This window comes from Tenrec ecaudatus, chromosome 13, assembly GCF_050624435.1.
Source record: "Tenrec ecaudatus isolate mTenEca1 chromosome 13, mTenEca1.hap1, whole genome shotgun sequence".
NCBI classification, from domain to species: domain Eukaryota; kingdom Metazoa; phylum Chordata; class Mammalia; order Afrosoricida; family Tenrecidae; genus Tenrec; species Tenrec ecaudatus.
Genome location: NC_134542.1, coordinates 63,808,472 through 63,828,135, shown reverse-complemented (window position 1 = coordinate 63,828,135; position 19,664 = coordinate 63,808,472). Strand labels below are relative to the sequence as shown.

At 42.3% G+C, this 19,664-nt stretch overlaps 1 protein-coding gene across 1 annotated transcript in view; it reads right to left on the bottom strand.

Annotated features, from left to right (window-relative positions):
* Positions 1-19,664, bottom strand: part of CHN1 (chimerin 1) — a 215,165-nt gene that overhangs the window by 131,712 nt on the left and 63,789 nt on the right. Inside the window, exons 3-4 of the mRNA XM_075529496.1 lie at positions 16,039-16,094; positions 4,909-4,940 (exon numbers count right to left, since the gene is read on the bottom strand). Coding sequence (XP_075385611.1) covers positions 4,909-4,940; positions 16,039-16,094 — 88 coding nt within the window. The remainder of the gene's footprint in view (positions 1-4,908; positions 4,941-16,038; positions 16,095-19,664) is intronic.

The window sequence follows — 19,664 nt, the reverse complement described above, 5'->3', positions numbered from 1 at the left end:
TGTCTACACTTTTAAAAATAATCAGAATATCAAGGTGCTTAAAACTCATAACATTTTTCATAAAACTGAAAAAATATTCCCCCTTAACATTAAATGGAAAGATCGGGCTACAAATTTACATCTATATCTATACCTACTAAGGAATCAAGTTCTTTTAATTTGGGGGAATCCAAATTTCCAGATCTATGGGGTTACCTTCTGAGCTGCAAGCCAGAAGGTCAGCCGTTCAAACCCACCAAGTGCTTTGCGGGAGAAAGACAAAGCTTTCTGTTCCCCACAATATTTACAGCCTCGGGAAACCACAGGGTAGTCCACTCTGTGCCACAGGGCTCCTGCTGTGAGGCAGAACCTACTCCACCGCAGTGAGCTTGGTTTTGGGTTCCGAGGTCCAACTAAATGGTCTTGAGATGATCTTTGAATCTTAAACTCTGAGCTAAAACAGAATTCTGAAAAGTCACCTTACGTCAAACCATATTGCTATTGTAGGTTCAGACTCACAGCGACCTTATAGACTACCACAGAACAAAACACTGCCATGTCATCCTCACAACTGTTCTTACGTTTGAACCCGGTGTTGCAGCCACTGTGTCCATCTGGCACGTCAAAGGTCTTCCTATTTTTTGCTGCCCCTCTACTTGACCAAGTTTAATGTCTTTCTCCAAGGACTGGTCTCTCCTGACAACATGTCCAACATATACAAGAAGTCTCCCATGCTTGCCTCTAAGGAGCATTCTGGCTGTATTTCTTCACAGATAGACTGCGCTGTTCCTCTGGCAGGCTATGGTGCTTTCAGTATTGTTAGCCAGTGCCATAGTTCAAGCACACAGATTCTGCTTCAGTCTTCCTCACTCAGTGGCCAACTTTCACATGCATATGAGGCAATTAAAATACCATGGCTTTGGTCAGGAATATCTTAGTCCTCAAAAAAGTAACACCCTTGCTTTTCAACACTATAAAGATGTCTTGTGCAGCAGATTTACCCAATGCAACGTGTCGTTGTTTGATCTCTTGACGGCTGCTTCCAGGAGCATTGACTGTGAACCCAAGCAAGACAAAATCCCCGACAATCCCAATCTTTTCTCCATTGATCATGGCGCTACCGACTGGCCCAGTTGTGAGGATGTTCGTCTGTCTACATTATAGTCCATCTGAAGGCTGAAATCCTTGATCTTCATCAGTAGGTGCCTCAAGTCCTCCTCACTTTCAGAAAGCTAGGGCGCGTCATCTGCTTAGAGCAGGTTGTTAATAAGCCTTCATCCCATTCTGATGCTACATTTTTCAGAGTCCAGTTTCTCTGAGCATTTACTCAGTGTATAGATTAAATAAGAAGAGTGAGAGGACACGACCCTGCACACACATCTCCTGACCCACACAGCATTCCCTTGTTCTGTTCACACAACTGCCTCTTGATCCATGCACAAGTTCCACATGAGCAAAACCAAGTGCTCTGGAATTCCCATTCAGAAGACTGCGAGCAAGACTGTCCATCGTGAATTATGATCCACACACTCAAATGCCTTGGCATAGGCAATGAAACACAATAAACATCTTTCTTGTATACTCTGCTTTCAGCCAAGATTCATTGACCTCAGTCCTAATATCCCTGTTCAGTGTCCTCTTGGGGATCCAGCCTGCCCCTCTGGCAGTTCCCTGTCAATACACTGCTGCAACTGTTGTTAGATGATCTTCAGCAGAATTTTATTTGCATGTGATAGTAGCTTGTACAGTCTGTTGGGCCACCTTTCTTTAGTTTGAAATGAGTACAAATATGGATCTCCTCCAGATTTGGTCAGTTACTCATGGAGCTGTCTTCCAAATTTCCTGGCACGGTCGAGTGAGTGCTTCTAGTGCTTCCTCAGCTTGTTGAAACATTTCCATTGGTGGTCCATCAGTTACTAGAGCCTTGCTTCTGGCTAATGCACTCAGTGCAGCTTGAACTTCTTCCTTCAGCACCACTTGTTCTTGCTCAGGTGCTACCTTCTGAAACGGTGGAATTGTTGACTAGTTCTTTTTGGTGACTGTATTCTTTCCATCTTCTCTCGACACTTTCTGCATCGTTCAACACTTAGCCCACAGAAGCTTCCAACATTCCAACTAGAGTCCTGAGTGTTTTGAATTCTATCAGTTGAAGACAGGTGGAGCATATTCTTCCTAAACCAACCAATAGACTAGCTTAATTAGCAAGGACCAGTTTGCCATGGGCACTGTGCTTTCTTAAGCATTTACCTATGTGCTCTTTCAACCACAGAAAACCAGAGTCAGATTAGAGTATGAGTTGGGGTCAATCAGTCATTATCTGAATTGTTCTTTAAGAAATGCTGCAGGTCCATGAGTTATTATGTCACCACTGTTCTAGCCCTGTTTCCACGGCAATAATCTGGCACCTAAGAATCTGCAACATATCTTCTTTGGAGCATTGTTGATTTGCTAGTCAAAAGTGCTACTACAATTGCATAAGGGGTATTAGATAAGCCAGCCCATTTCTATTATGGCCTCAATATGATTCTGCTTTAACTACACACACGCTCATACAGACATGTCAAGTTTCTAAAAACTATTAAGAAAATAGACCAGAAAAAAACACTTTAAATCATCTATGTATTTATTCAAATTTTAAAAATCATATTAAAAGAGTAATCATTATTTCTGGTTCTCATGAGTTATTTTTTCCTATAATAAATGCAATACTCCCTATAGAAAATGTGGGGGTGGGGAGTCTAAGCCTCGGATAAGTTGCTCCCACCATACCTCATGTATAAATGTATGGATGCCTATCTATGGACTTCATACATATGCACACAGAAATAAGTACATTTCCCTCCTACACATCTAGGATTGCATACTTACATGGACTATGTTTTCTATGAAATATATTTTTATATAAAACATATTTTTCATTTAATGTTTAATGAGTATGTTTTCCCATGCTATTTTCTTCTTTATAGTTGTCTTTATGTTCCACAATCAAAACAAAAAGACTCCCTAGCATAGAGTCTACTCCAATCTAAGAGACCTTGTAAGGCCAAGGAGAAAAGTCCCTTTGGGTTTCTGAGGATAGAGACTCACAGGTACAGAGAGGCCTCATTTTTCACCTGTGGAGTGAATGGCATTTTGAGCCTTTGACCTTTCACAGTTATCAGCTCAATGCATCACCCACTACACCATTAGGCTCTTTATACAAACATATATATTAACTTCTATATATTTCTTAGAATAATTATATTTGTAAGGAGCCCTGTTGGTGTAGAGGTTATGTTTTGGGCTGCTAACTGCAAGGTAAATAGTTCAAAACAACCAGTCACTCTGAGGATGAATGAGGAGGCTTTACTCCCGTACTGCAGTCTCTTTTTACTCCCATATTACAGTTTCAGGACCTCGCAGGGGCAGGCCTATCCTGTCCTACAGGGTTTCTGTGAATCAGCATCAACTCGATGACAGGGAGTCTGGTTTATGGTTTAGTCAATGGGAAGAAAGAATGGTAATTTTTAACTCTTTCAAGACCTAATACCTTCTGTGTCCTTTTATTTATATAGATAAAGTTGAATTTTTATCTGAGTCCTTTGTTAAAAGAAGCCTCCTCATTCTTTGTGTGTTTGGGTGAGAAGGTTTGCTGCAGATAACTAACAAGACTGATTTTTTTTCATGCTTTTAATTAACTTTTGGTCCAAAACCATTTTGGGGGGAGCAGATACAGATATTGCACCACTCCATAGATCAATCATATCAAGCAGTTGTGTACAAGTGCTCCCACAATCAGTTTCAAAACATTCTCTTCCTTCTTGAACACCTGACCGCAGCTCCCTTAACTCCGCCGCCACCACCACTGCTGCATCCCCCAGAAATCCTTACTCTACTTGCTGCCCCTACAGGAGCATCAGTCCTGGGTTCCATGTACTGGAAAACACACAACAGAAATTCAAGAGGGCCACCCCCACTGACAAGACCCATCTGCTATAGACCCCAAAAGACTAATTTAATAATATAGCTTAAATCACCTTAGAAGAGAGGGGTCCCTGATGGCCACACAAAATAAAGCTATCACCAAGGAGGAAGGTGCTGCCTTTTCCAGAAAACTGGTGTGCAGCCAAAGTGTCAACCATTGCTTGAAAGCGGCTTTCCTAAAGTGGGCTGTACTGCCCCCTGGGGGTGAGCGCTGGAACAATCCGGGAGGCTGTAAAAGCAGATGCCTACACTTTATCCGGGATTATGAGCTATGGTCCAAACATTTGTCATTGCCAGGGGGACGCTGGGTAATTTTTTCCCCTGAAAAGGAGGTAGTGGGTCCAATAATTTTGGAAACCTGTGCTCTAATGCAAACACGAGAAGATAGGGGGCAGGGAAATGAGTGCACTGGGGACAGTCCACCGGAATGCTGACACGTTGTGTAAAGCTACCTCCTGTCACTGAACAATTTGTATGGGCACATTCAAATGGGAACCTAACTTTCTGTGTAAACTTTCACCAAAAACACAAGAAAATAACTTTTAAAAAATCCCAATCTTATACGTAAACAAAAGGCTCCCTTGCTCGTTTCCCCAATCTTCTTCTACCCTTTAGCTTAAGCCTCGGCTGCCCCTTCTTGCTGGTTTCCCAGGCTCTGTGCTGTGTACGGCGGTGCACAGCATTGCAGGTATCTTGGTACAATGCTTCTGCAAAAGAGCAGCTCACGACTTCAGGTTTCTCTGTCCCTGGTAACGGTCTCGTTACAGTGACAGGTGCCTTTGTTTCCCCGGTCCTTTCTCCCTTCATGAAGTTCTCCCTCCCGTTCTTCTGAATAAAAGCTGTCCTTGCCTGCTTTGACATTGCTCAGTGCAATTTCTGGTCATTGCCTGCCTTAAAAAGCATCCATTTCCCAGTCTCGCTTACACTTTCCAATCTACGAAATGGTTTCTGATAATCCGTACTTACTCTCTTCCATAATACTTTGGTCTGTTTTCTACCTGTTGAGAAAGAAAACGAAAGTAAGTACATTGGTGAAAATGCAAATGTGTAGAATTTAACAACATTTTGTATTTGTGAGAAACTAGCATGTCTGATAGGAAAAAGCATTCGAGTGAGATTAGAGACCACAGAGTTGAGTCCCAGCTTCGCTGGCAGATACTTTCCACCATCTTCACTGACCACTTCACCCCTCGCCAGACAGCTTTCAGTTCTCAACCTTCCTGATGCTGCGACCCTTTCATGCAGTTCCTCATGTTGTGGTGACCCCCAACCATCAAATTATTTCCATTGCTACTTCATGACTGTCATTTTGCTACTGTTATGAATCGGGCGACCCCTGTGAAAGGGTCCTTCGACCCCCCAAGCGACTCATGCTCTAGATGAAGTTCTCAGGAGATGAGTGAGGAGCCCGGTCGTGCCGTGGGTTACGTGTTGGGATGCTCCCCCGGGGCCAGCAATCTGAAACCACCAGCTGCTCGGCAGGAGAACAACAAGGCTTTCTGCCCCTGCAAAGAGTTAGTCTCAGAAATCCACAGGGAACCCAGGTGGCACAGTGGGTTAGGCATGGGGCTGCAAACTGCAAGGTCAGCAGTTCTAAACCACCAGCCGCTTCTGGAGAGCAAGAGAAGGCTGTCTACTCCCGGAAAGATGCTCAGCATCAGAAAGTCACAGGGGCAGTTCCACCCTGTCTTATAGGGTTGATTTCAGTCCAACCGACACCGTGGCAGTGAGTTGAATGTATGTAAGCAGAGTTGCACCAGCTACCATTTCTAGAATGGAATGCAATGGGGGAGGTGGGGGTTGCATTACTGGATCCAGAGTGGAAGCAAAACATCCAAAAATGTGGCACCACAACTGTCACAACAGCTTGTGGAATTCTCTCCCACATCCCGCTATGAACACTGGGAAGTAACCGTGTCTTTCTGTCCACCCTTTAACTCTTCCCTCACTGTAGTTTATCTCCCCCTACCCCTTCTTCAGTGACGTGGTTAGTCAAGGGCGCGTCAAAAAGTACTTCTGCAAAATCACATGAAGTTTAATGAAACAAAAAATCCCTCAAAACGTAAGGAACTTTGGTGGCTGTCTGATAAGCCCGACTGCTAACCACAAGGTCAGCTGTCAAACCCACCACTGCTCTGCAGGAGAAAGATGACAAAGATACCGAAAAAGGCAAAAGCACAATCTTGGAAGATTTTCCTACAGGACACAGAATGATCACAGGGGTGGGAGACTGCGGGGAAGAAGTCCAGAAAATGGAAAGCTACATTGGCGAGAAAAAAACCAGGAAGGTTTGACCCAGGGATTGTTGTCTGTCATGGCAATGCACGTGCTCCTTCTTGGAGAGGACCAGGGGCTGTCCCATGAGCACTTCCTTAGCAAAGCATGTCCCATCCACCCTGCAGCCGTGAGAGTGGACCTTCATATTTCTCCCCTGCCCCCCACAAAAACCACTCAGCATTGAAAAGGAACATAATTTGAGTCTCTTAAGGATGCCTACTCTGCAATGAGTGTCCAATCAAGTGAAAGAATGTTACTTCAGTGGGGAGCTAATGACAACAAGTGCAAGAAAGGATGTTTTCTAAAAGTGACCATGGTGGTCCTTGTGCAGCTCCTCTTAGTATGAGTGAACTATTGAATTGTGTGACAGGTCAATCACACGCCAATAAAATGGGAAAGACAAAAAGAGTGTTCCTTCTAGGGTGTGGGCTGCTTCCAGTACCCTGGATGTTTGGCCACACTCCCGAGCTTCTTGCTGGGTCTGGACCTAACTCTGGCTCCTCAGCAGTCCACTGCTCCTTTGGACTTGAGCCAACAGCCTGCCGTACTGCCTGCCAACCCAGAGAGTCATCATCAGCCTGCTGCCCTTGTATCCATTCACCCCCTACAGCCTGTGGTCTGACCTGCCAATCCTGAGTTCATTAACCCCTTCAGCTATGTAAGCCTGGAGACGCCTCTAGTCTGACACCTGACTTGTAAACTTGGAACTTGTCTGCCTCAACCAGTGTGTGATATAAATCTCTCTGTGGACGCACATATATAAATAAGCTTCACTGGTGTTGCTTCTCTAGAGAATCCAGCCTAAGCGCCCCTAAAGGAGAGCAGAGAACATCTCCATAGGGTTTTCTGGGCTATACACGCTACAGAAACAGAAAGCCAAATCTCTTCTCCATGAAGCCACTGGGTGGACTCAAAATGCCAACCTTTCAGTAGCAACTGAGCGCCTGACCAGTGCCGCTGGTTCATGTAAATAAATGTGTGCACTGACTCAAGCACATGAGACGCATACATTGACTCTGACTTTTCCTGACTCCCTCGCATGATAGGAGTAAAAGAAACTATTCGACATGCATTCATTTTATATCTGTATGATAGCTATGACTTCATATTTTCCTAAGAATTATATTTGAACAATACTTTACCCTCAGGAGTCTTCTGTTGTCTGCTATGATTACAGTACAAGTGACTTACTGTCTTCCCAAGGTAAATCCCACCTGACTCGATCTCATTCCACAGTTCCTTTACTCATACTAAACATAAGGCCGTTGACAGCTATTCTATTTTCAGGTCTGGGCTTACTAAGAGTAAGATTACGCAAACCACTGCTTTTGAGATTAAAAAATCAAAGTTCATGCCTTCGTGTTATTAATTTAAGGCCTTACAGCACCATGAGACACAGTGTAATTTAGAAGAACAATTTAGCAGCGTCTGTGAGAATAAGAAATGCCCAGGCCCTCAGAATGTATTCCAGAAGAATACTGGCACATTCACCAAATGACATATAGAATGCTCATGTAATTATTGTAATGGTTTTTTAAATACAGTAACTTAAATTTATATGAGTAGGCAAGAAACTCCATTGTTTGACAGTGTCGATGGTAGGCACAGTTTAAAGGAATGGCAAAGATCTAGTGGGGCTAAAATGAAGAAATCGCCAAGACAAGCTGTTGAAGAACTAGTTATTAGACAAAGATTAACTATAGAATAAGAATACAGTGTAGCATTATTTGGATGAATACACACATACACAATATGTCTGAGGGGGCTTCAACATGTGCATGGGAACCTTCCGTTTTCCCACAAGTTTTCTCAAGGTCTCTTGTATATGCATACAGCAGAAAGACAGGCAGCGATGCAGAAGTACACACCACACCTGACAATGGTCCGCGCTGGAGAGTTGTGGGGTACCTAACTGCAGGGTCAAGGAAGAGGCATAAAACAGGCTTTAGTCTTATCTGTAAGATATTTTTTGTCAAATAGGGTATATTTCTAAATTTGTGCCATTAAAATAATGTTTTAATAATAAAAATCAAGATTAAATCTTGTGCAATCCATTGCTGGAGCCTCGAACATATCAGAGCGGTTGTCTTGGTATTTTAAGAAAAGGGGCTCAGAAGATCTTTGGAAGTGGTTGAAGGTAAGTCCTTAATCAGAACTAGGGGACTGAGGTCAAAGGAGACGGGGGTTCTCAGGTACGCTCTGCTCGTGGATGAAAGTCCTGGATAACCACAAAGAAGGGGTGACAGCAGCAGGGACTGATAGTGGCAATTGGTGGCAGTCTGTGAGAAAGTTGGAGGACACAGTCCTATATAAGGTGGATCTTACTTCTGCCACCAACTACAAGTTTGGGAGGTTCCCAAGACCACTGTTACTTCTCACACCACTTTTAAGTTTAGGGTCCTGTAAAATCACCTCCAGGTTCAACAGTGTTTAGAAAGACAGAATTCATGGAATGTTCTTACACTCACTGTTATGACTGAATTGAGCCTCCCCTAGAACACTTACAGGAATCCTAACCTCTGTACTGTGGAAGTCATTCCATTTAGGAGTAGGGTTTCCTAACCCTAATCACTTCTGGGTTATAAAGAGTATAACAGATAGGGGAACAGAGAGCAATGGGTTCCACATGGAGACTGCCCAGAATCTGAGGAGTGTCAGGAACGGAGAAAACAGGTCCTCCGCATAACCAACAGAGAGCGCTGCCCGAGAGCCAGCTCAGCCCTGAATTCCGACTAGAAGTATTTCTGTTACAGCTTAGCTAACCCACCCTCACTCACTGCCATTGAGTCAGTTCTGACCCACAGTGACTGACCCTATAAGACAGTGTAAAACTGCCCTGTGGGTTTCTGAGACTCTAAATCTTTAGGGGAATAGAAAGCCTTTTCTTTTTCCCAAGGAGCAGCTAGTGAGTTTGATTTACGGGCCTTTCTGTTTGCAGCTCATCTGGTAACGCACTATGCCACAGGGCCCCGAAGGCATCCACAGTTACAGTCTGATTAAAATCCACCAGTGGAAAAGCTGCCTTGGCTGGAGTTCTGGAAAGTGCCAGACACTGTCCTCTCTGTATGGAGTCAGGATGTGCTATTTACCTGGTGCTGGTGCATGATTACATTCATGGACTATAGTCATGCAAGGACGCTCACGTAAGCCTCCATGTTCAGAATTTTTATTGGGAGTTCATTATCCAGGGAAAATCCTGGGTCATGCAAGTGGTTAATCACTGGGCTACTACTACCTGATAGCGCTAATGGTTTAAGTCACCCCGACTCACCTCGGAAGACAGCAGCCATGGAAGATGTGACGAAGCACAGTAAGCTCTGCTATGGGACATCTGGGGTTACCATGTGTCAGAATCAACTTGACAGCAACTGATACAGTTTTCTGGTTTATTACCTAGACATGCCTGATTTCCCATGGTGCCTGATCTCAGTCTCCAATCCCTCCAGAAGGCAACCACGACCTCTATCCTACGTCACCTGGTTTGTCTTTCTGGCACAGCCAGTCACACTATAAACTCTGAATGTGCCGAGTCACCATTCTAGGTCACATATTCGGTGGGACCCAAGGTCTCCTAAGGTAAGCAAAGACACCCTATGGGGTGACATTGCAAGGATGTAGAGATTACCCCCAAAAGTCATGGGCAGAAGGCTGGGCCTCCTTTGGGGGCAAAGTTAAATTCTTTATTGCATGCACTCTATACATCCTGAAGCCCAAGACAAATACTGAAATTCTGATGATGCTACCTGATAATCCCACATTAAGTGCATTGTAAGCTTTCCTCCACTGTCTAATGAATCATCGTCATAACACAAATGCTTGAGCCTCATCTTGCTAAATAATTACTCTGCTATCCCAGAAACGATTCTCGGGACTAAAGGAAGTTAGGTAAATACTGGTGATTAATAAGCAGCATGTCCACAATAAAATTCACACAAGTGAATCTCTTCTGCATTGTTATAACGAAAATGTCAAATAAACATTATATTTAAATTATTTCTTTTTTCTCTCTTATCTAGTCAGCAATTAGATGTTTTGCTGCTGTCTAAGATATCATTAATTAAGTACTGCTTTGGAATATTCTTCAAACTCACAGGCAGTAGTGATTACTCTAACAGAGTAATGAAAGAGTCCATTTAAAATATAACAATGATTATTAATGATATTAAAGTAATTTCCTTGTAAATACAGCAAACTAGGAATTTAACGTTACATCTAATAATAAACAGGGAGGCTCCAAAAAATTCATAGAAAATCCCATTATCTTTTCATTCTCTTTTCCCATAAACCGTTTGTATATGTTTCAAAGCTTTAAAAGTTTTTAAGAAATGAAGGGATATTTTCAGAGTATAGTCATTGGAAATGAATATAACTAAGTATCTTGAGATATGAAATGAGTACTCAGGTTGAATTATAAGCTTCACTTTCTCCAGTTTTCTATACTTAAAACTTAACATTTTTTCATGATATTCTATCATGGATAGAAAAAATTAGGAATGAGAAGAGCAGCAAAATTCTACTAAAAAATAGGATATGTGCTTAAAATGGTTGATACTTGAGTTTGTGTAAATGTTGTATGTCGTGCTCCCAGAGAAAGGAAAGGTTTAAAGCGAACTGGTATTATTGAATATGATATAAAATATGTCGAACGCTATGGGAAATCAGTAAACTACTGAATAGCAGGTAAATTGTTTGATAATATTTTAAATATCGATAAACTCATTAACTTCACAGGCACAGTTTTATGCACAATGAACTATTCAATCCTGAAACATCTTGATCAAACTCATCAAACTGCACTGTTTCCAGTTATTCCTGATCTCATGTTCTACAAAAACAACTTGTTTAAAAGGAAATGTGAGCAAAAATAGATCTGAAAACAGTGAAAATTATACAGGTTATAATTCCCTTCCATTCACCCAAACAAAGTTAACTATTGAACTACGGCACTGCTGTTGAGTCCATTCAAACTCCTGGCAACCCCCCAGGGCAGGGTGGCGCTGTCCCCGCACCCCACCCCCACCCCAGGGCTTCAAAGGACGGCCATCCTTAGGGAAGGAGAAAGCTATCGGTTTTTCCCTTGGAGTGGCTGGTGGCTTCAAACTGCTGACCTGTTACAGAGCTCGTTCTTTCTTTCGTTTTTTACTAAGATACCCTTTCCTATGACCCATAGCTCAAAACAGTAACTCAAAAGAAGTCACTCTGTATTTCAAAAGCCTGTCCCCGCCCAATGCCCAATGATCTCCATAATGCCACTAGAACATTTAGGAAATCCCCCCAAATATTAATACAGCTCTTGGCAGAGTGTGGTACTGATGTAATCAAAAGTCATAAAAATTCATTATTAATTGACTACTAGCTCACACCATAAAAGATGAGGAATGTGGGCAGGCAATTTCATTTCATATCTAGTCTGGAAATTTGTATGATGTTTCTTAAAGTTAGGGTGAAACTGTTCATGAAGAACCTGATTTTCTTGGCCAAACAATTCTGTTTTCTGTTGTTTTTCCAGAGAGAAATCGAACTCAGAAGAAATACAGAATGCTCGTTAGAAGCAAGTATGGCAGTGTTTCATGTCACGTGTTTTGAGCACCTTACCAGGATGGATCAGACCCAGGATTTGGTAAAGTAGGAGTCAGTGGAAAGCAGGAAAGCACTCAACGAAATGGCCTGACACCGCGGCTGCAACAACGGGCTCAAACATCACAATGATGAGGCTGGCCCAGGACCATCGATTGTACACAGGGCCACCATCAGTTGGAAGTGACTTGACAGCACCCAGCAACAACGAGGAGCCCTGGTGGCGCAGTGGGTTACGTGCTGGGCTGCTAACCACAAAGTCAGCAGCTCAAGGTCACCAGCAGCTCCGAAAGAGAAAGATGAGGCTTTCTACTCTTAGAAAGAGCGGCCATCTCTGGAATTCCCGCAAGGAGTTCTACTGCATCCTATCGGGTTGCTCTGAGTCTGAATCCACTCACGGCAGCGAGTCTGGGTTTTAAGAACAATATACCTAAGAATACAAATACTAACTTTCAAGTGTCAAGATTCTGTTTTGTATTTTTTTAATGACTCCGTTATTCAGAGAAACAGAGGGAGGGGAGTGCAAAACATTTACATTTGGCATTTGCTTTCTGCAGTCTTACAGGAATAGATTCTGAATTAAAGGTCAGCAGATCTGTCAACGCTGGGCTCTAGCTTAGAATCGATTTAATCTCCTTTGTTAAAGCAAGCAAAAACAGAAAGCCACACAGGCTAGGAGAAACAGGCATGGAAGGCTCTATGTGCATGACTTTAGCGTGTAAATCCAAATGAGAAACCTATCACGCTTCTCATTACAAATTATGTGCTATTGCTATATGAAAAATAAACAAGCATACATAAAAATGACTACAGGTGATGTTCAGAAAAAGGCAACTACTAAGGAAATGTGAAGAAAAGTCATGACTCCCAGACTGAGATAAAAATACTGCCAGGTTCCAGACTTAGATCCTAGACATTAATCATTTTATTCCTCTCATTAATCTTTGAAAGAACCAGTTCAAAAGACAATAGGAAGAGCAGACGTATGACCAGAATTTTTAAATGAGTGTGCAAATGAAGGCAAAACTGATTTTCCACGGGGAAGGGGGGACTGGAGTGGGGAACGGGCGACAACTGAACCTCTACTGCTGAGGGCATCACATGTATCTCTATGGATGAAATGACTTTGCATTGATATCATTGACAATTAGCCGCTGTAAAACAACTCAAAGACAATAGAAGCCTAGAAACCCCACATAGGACAACACAAGCCCCGACTGGCCCTGGGCCGCCCTCGCAGTCCTTCGGCTTGAGCCCGTGTGAATCCATCTCATTAAGCGTCTTCCACTTTTTTACGATGCTCTCTACTTTTCCTGGTACAACATTCCTCTCCAGGGACTGGGTCCCTCCTGGTAACACGTCCATAGCACAGGAGACAAAGTCTCTCCATCGTTGTTTTTAAAGCGCACTCTGATTGGTCTTCCAAGATGTTCACGATCGTGTTCCTTCTACAGGCTGTCCATGGTACCTCCACAATCTTCACCCACGCCACCACCCAAATGCATCAATTCTCCTTCTGCCTTTCTTATTAAGTATTCAGCTCTCGCATGTATACCACATGATCAAAACGTCATGGGTTGCATCGGGTGTACCTCAAGCTGACATCTCTGCATGTGAAAGAGGCCTTTTGCAGCTGAGTTGCCTTGTGTTCTACGTCATTGGATTCCCTGACTGTGGCTTCCCTGGGTATTGGTTGTGGGTCCAAGTAAGCTGAAATCAGTGACAGCTTCATGTTATCTCCGTGTATTGTGATGCTGTCTATTGGTCCAATTGTACGGATATTAGTTTTTCTTTTCACTGAGATGTAATCCATACTGAAAGTGATAGCCTTTGATTTTCATTAACAGCTCTTCGAGTCCTTCACTTTCCACAAGCAAGAATGAGCCATCTGCATATTGCAGGGTGCTAATGAGCCTTTCTCCAATCTGGGTGCTGACTTCTTCATACAATCCACTTTCTTGGATTATTTGCTCAGCATTCAGATTGAATCAGTACGATACAAGGAAACAACTCTGACACACATCTTGCCTGATTGTAAACCACAGTTTGTCGTTGGTCTGCTGGAATGACTTCTTCTTGGTCTGTGAACAGGTTTCTCAGGAGCGCAATTAAGTGTTCTGGAATTCTCAGTCTTCAAAATGTTATCCATCATTTCTATGAGTCACGCCGTCGAAGGCCTTTGCACAGTCACTAAAACACAATCGTCATTAAAACACAGGTATTCTCTGCTTTCAGTCAAGATCTATCTGACATTCAGCAACGATATTCCTAATTTCACATCCTCTTCTGAATTTGGCTTGACTTTCTGGCAGTTCCCTGTCGATGTACTGATTTCAAGAACCATTTTAAAATTATCTATAACAATTGTTTTAACTTGTACACTATTGATTATATTGGTGATATCATTTGTAATAGTAATGATATTGTTTCATATTTGGTTGGATCACCTTTCTTTGGCAAGGGCAGAAATGTGGATATCTGCCAGTCAGTTGACCAGGTAGCTGGTACACAAACTCCCAGCAGCATATCCTTTGGTTAAAACATTTGAAGTGGTATCCCATCCATCCTGGACCCCTGCGTTTACATGGCCAACACCACCAATGCAGCCTGGACTTCTTCCTTGAGTACTCTCAGTGCTTGATCATATGCTAGCTCCTGAAATGGCTGAACAGGGACCAAATAGTTTTTAATTCAACAACTACGTGTATTCCTTCTATCTTTTTGATGCCTCCTGTTTCCTTCAATATTAGTCAACATTGTTGTAAGACCCCTAAACTAGCCTTTTTATCTCTAATTTGTCCATCTCCCTCGTCCAATTTCCACAATGTATTAAAATACTCTTTCTAAGCCTGATCTAATCGTGCTTTTCTCCTGCTTGAAATATTTTCGCCTCTTATTAGGATCAAGTTACAATGTACTTTTCAAGTGTCCTCGGAGGAGTCTCCCTCCCATCCCTATACCTTCACCCTGTTCTCACCCTGCCCTGACGGGTCATTGTTTCCACTGGTCTCTGGCTTCATTCCCCCCAAGTTGCTTTCAAATAAAAAGCTGCATATGTAAAGGCTGCCCCCTTTCCCTTTACAAAGGGACTGTATCACCCATCCGTTTTTATTGGGCAGTCATTGCAATTTGGCACAGTGATATCATTCTTCCTTATTCCTTTTAGCATAATAGTTCATTCCCTCCATCTCCGATGCACAGACATTGTAGGTGACTTCCAGTACCGGGTTTTACAAACATTACAATGGAAACTAGGAGCCCATGTCACTCCATGTTTACTCAGAAACCTCATCGTGGAAACTTCCTAGAACTTGGCCTGAGTAAATGCAGACAGGGTTTTGTTAGATTTTACCAAATTCCCATGATGTTAGTTGTCTGGATGATCTAGTACTGCTATGACAGAAGATGGCTTCGACTAATAGGAACTTATTTTCTCCCAGTTGAGGAGGTTGGACGTCCAAATCCAGAGACTGGCACTAGGCAGAGAAAGCTTCTTGCTCTCTCGGCCCTGTGGAGAGACCACTGTCTCTTCTCAGCTTCGACTCCCAAACTCCTGGGCAAGCACGTGGCAAGTCTCTTCCCCTCCATTTAAACTTCCTAGCTTAAAAAGGAAAGCCCTTTCAACACATATTTTGGAAGAATAATCCGATCCATAACATTAGTACCACCTCACATTCCCACTGCCGAGGTATGAGGAGCGCATGGCTTCTCATAGGCTTGCCAACTAAGTGTTGAACTTCCACGATGGTAAAAAACAATTCTGTGTATTTTAATCTGCATTTTTCTTATCATGAGTGCAAGTGAATACCTTTTCACAGGTTGTTACATATCAAATCTGTATTTGGTAAGATGTCTGTTCATCCCTTTTGCTCGTGTTTTGAAAATCATGGTATAAATCTTTTCTTCCCAAAGAAAAATTAATTTAACAAGTGCTACAACAAAGTCTTCAAACTTTTGTTTCCGAAGATAAAGAGAGTAAAATATTTTTAAAATACAGACCTAGCAATGGAAGAACAATGTACGAATTAACTGAAAAAACACATCACTTGAAATTATACTGTTATCTTTTACACTGTGCTCCAGGTACGCCAAATGAGAGCCGTGTTTTCAACTGCATTCGAACTGTGATTTTATATTGTCGCGCGGCACAAATGATCTCACAAAGAAGCAAGTCCCTGAGAAAGGTCAAGTTGGGGAAACAAGGTAGAGAGACTTTGCCCCGTAGGGTCACACTGCACCTACCTCAGAAGTACAGGTCATCCTCCGAGGGTGGGGAGCTTCCTGCTGCAGCTGGTACACTACGGGAAGGCAGAAAAAAGAGATGTCAGCTTCCTGCATGACGAATCGAATCGGGGAGGCTACAATCACAAATGGGTGCTTTTATGTTTTTAATTGCAATTTGAGTGACGATTTACAGAGCAGATCATTGTGTATTAAATTATTACCCTGAAGCCCAGCATGGCTCCAGCCCAGCAAAACCAGCGGGAGTGGTGGCAGCAGCCACAGGGAAAGAAGAGTTACTGATTTGAAAATGAAACAAACGTTATTAAACAGGAAGGTGGAAAGGCAGCAAATGCTCACAAATCAAGTACAGTAACAGTTACAACAATCTTCAGAAACAAAGAAAAGATTTTCCAATCTGTTAAAGGACCAGCTCTGCTGAGAACTACAGAAAAACAAAAAGAAAACCAGACCCACCGCCATCAAGTCGAATCCAACTGACAGCAACACTAGAGAGAATTTCCAAACTCGTAGGCCTTTACAGGCGCACAAAGTCTCATCTTTCTCATCCGAGAGCAATAATGTGCATCAGACATGTGCGCGCGCGCGCACACACGCACACGCACACAGCGAGATTATAGCATTGTACATGCTTGAAAAAGGTTTGATCTTTCCTTTTTCTTTTTTTCCAACAATCTCAGCTGGATAAGCATTGGCAGAGTAGAACCGGGACATGAGTAAAAGAAGCTTCCTACAGAGGCACCGAACGAGTTGTTCATATCCCAGCGTGCTAAAGACAAAACGAAAACCCTGATAACACGTTGCATCTTTAGACCAGGACTTTAAACCACTTCGGATGAATTCAGCATGTGGCCTCCAAAGCAAAACCGAAACCGACCCAAATCTCTTAAATGTGGTTAATACAGCACGGGGGAAAATTATAGGGCTGGGCCGTGGCATGGGAAACTGAAGAGGCACAGTGAGTGGCCCCAGGAGCGAGAGGTGTGACTCTGGGTTAGGGAGGACAGTCAAGTCCCCAGCCACCATCTTCCAGGCAGGCATTCGGGTCTGGGACTGAGCCAGTCAGGATATCTGGCTGCTAAGCAACGCACATGCTGCCCTGGTTTCCTAAGAGGGAGAGTTAAGTTTCTGGCAGGGCTTTGACCGGAAAGTTTCTCCTATTCCAGCAAGCGTTCTGGGTCACCCGTGGTTTAAAATTTCATATTTGTTCTAGTGTCGCTCCATTGGCTGTAAGTGACCTGCAACCACATTGCACTGGTTCCAAGTCCTCCTTCTGATATTAAAAGTAAAACATCCTCTTTAGTTTTATAGCTGTTGTACAAAATAAAAGTGACCCAATCACAGTTTGAATGACTTTTGTTCTTCTTGAACATCCCGACATGGACTAATTTAAATAGAAAATGTCCATCGTACAGATTTGATTACCATTTGGGGAACTGTTTACTATGAAGAGATATTTAGAATGCATCATACAACCACTTTGTAGGTTGTAGACAGATGTAGGTCTGACTTCTAGATTACACAAAATAGTCACAACCCCATGACTAAAGGGATGAGGCCAGCCCAGTTACTTAGCATTCCAATCACTCCTGATGATAGGACCGGGGAACCAATCACTCCTGATAGAATAAGGGAACCACAGAATTGTTGATCCTTATGATTTTTTTTAATTTAAGTGCAGAGAGAGGGGACCCCAGGCAAATAGATTTCTTAGAATGCTATTAATAAGTACCTTATCAGGGATTATTTACACCTAGTTGAACATAAAATATAAATTTCTCTGAGAGCAAAAAAGACAAACCAAAAACCTCAACTTACATCACAATCTATGTAATGTAATCGATAGAAGCAAACCTCTTTCCTGACTGGTTAAAATCTGCACATCCCCGTAGCCACTGCATGAGGAAAGCTGACTGCATACTGTTCGGTTTTCACAGAAGTCCTGTGTTAGAACCTGTTTCCACTGAACATAAGCAATCTCAAGAGGCGTTTCACTCGTCACGGGGGAGAAAAAGGGCAAACAAGCCATCAACTTTTGCTTGCGGCAAGCTATTAAAGAGGAGCTGGCAATGCCAACCTGCTTCCCTGGGAACAACACTTCATAAAGACCCGACAGGTTTTGAACTGATTACTACATGTGTGTGTTAGTGTCGATTTGTTGTGCTATTTGCTATGATTTAGTGGGTTATTTTTCTTTTTAGTCTAACAATAGGCAAACATTTTCCCATATAATATAAATTAACGATCATCTCATAACTGAGATCATGAAGATATGGGTGCTCTATAGCAACGTGTGGCAAAGAAATCAGATGCTGCATGCTACCAGAAAGAATCGCATCTGGGACTTGAAGTTATTTATCTTAAAACAAGCAGTCAGCTAAGTGCCAGCTAAGTCTACACGAAGGGAGCACAGGAGCCGTGTGATCCAAGGATCATAAGTAATAAAATCCAAGATCAGAAGAGGGAATTATATCACAGCTTAAACCTGAGCACCCAGTTGGCAGAAGGCTCAAACACAAAATACATTTGCAGAATCCTCACGCAAATTAAGCCTCCATTAAATTAAACTCCCTTAGACCAGTGGCCAGGGCTGTGAATGGTCTCGCCCTCAGACAAAAGTGCAGTGCAAAGTGGATTGCTGCAATATAGTCAGGCTGAAATTTAATATATACCATTTGTTTTCCTTTTTAACCAATTTTTAATTTGTTCAAGTTTCTAGTATCTTCTGCTTTATCTTGGATTGAGGTTTCTCTATATTTCTTTGAGGTCGTTGTTGGGTTTTTGGTATGATTTTTAAAATATGATATCCAAGATAGTTAAATCTTTAGAGGCAGTAACTAGACTAACAGTTCCTTAGGGTTATGGTAGGGGAGGTTCGGTGAGGGTGGGGTGTAATGGAGAGCTAATAATAATGCATACAAGAATGAAGAAAACGTTCTAAAAATTATTATGTTGATGACTGCACAACTCTTTCTAGTATATTTAAGCTACTAAATTGTATGATATGTGAACTATATGTTCACATTAAGCTGCTAAAAATAAAATAAAATAGTGGCCAGTAGTTCTTCACTTTACACCATTTCAGCTTATGGACTGTTTCATTGGTACAGTGGGGGAGAGCCTGGACTCGGACTCTTGAAACTTACAAGAGAAATCCATTAAACCAAGTTATAGAATGCACCTTTCCAATTGGCCTTAATGCAAATTAATTTTAATGTTCCCCCAAGGCAAGTTTTTGCAGGTTTTTTGGGGGGGATGGTCAGAAAAAAAAAGACTATTTTCACAATCTCCAAGTTTTTATTATTAAAATAATAGTGGAGAACTCAAGTCCTGAAACAACGAGGAGTAACTATTAAAAAAAAGAGTAATAAAATTGGCGTTTAAAAGGGTCCTTTTTAAGATAAATGGTAGCTACTAGAAGACATTTAAAGCTACATAAAACACAAATTGCACATATTGCACTCACTAATCAATATTCTTTGGTGGGGGTGGGAGGGGTCACCCCTGTGATTCACTAACAGTCTGAAGCTTCAAAAATGTTCTTACATAAAAAATGTGCAGGGCACAAGTGAGAGCAAAGGGAACAAAGATACACTGAAAACCAGTATATCCAGAGAAGAATTTTA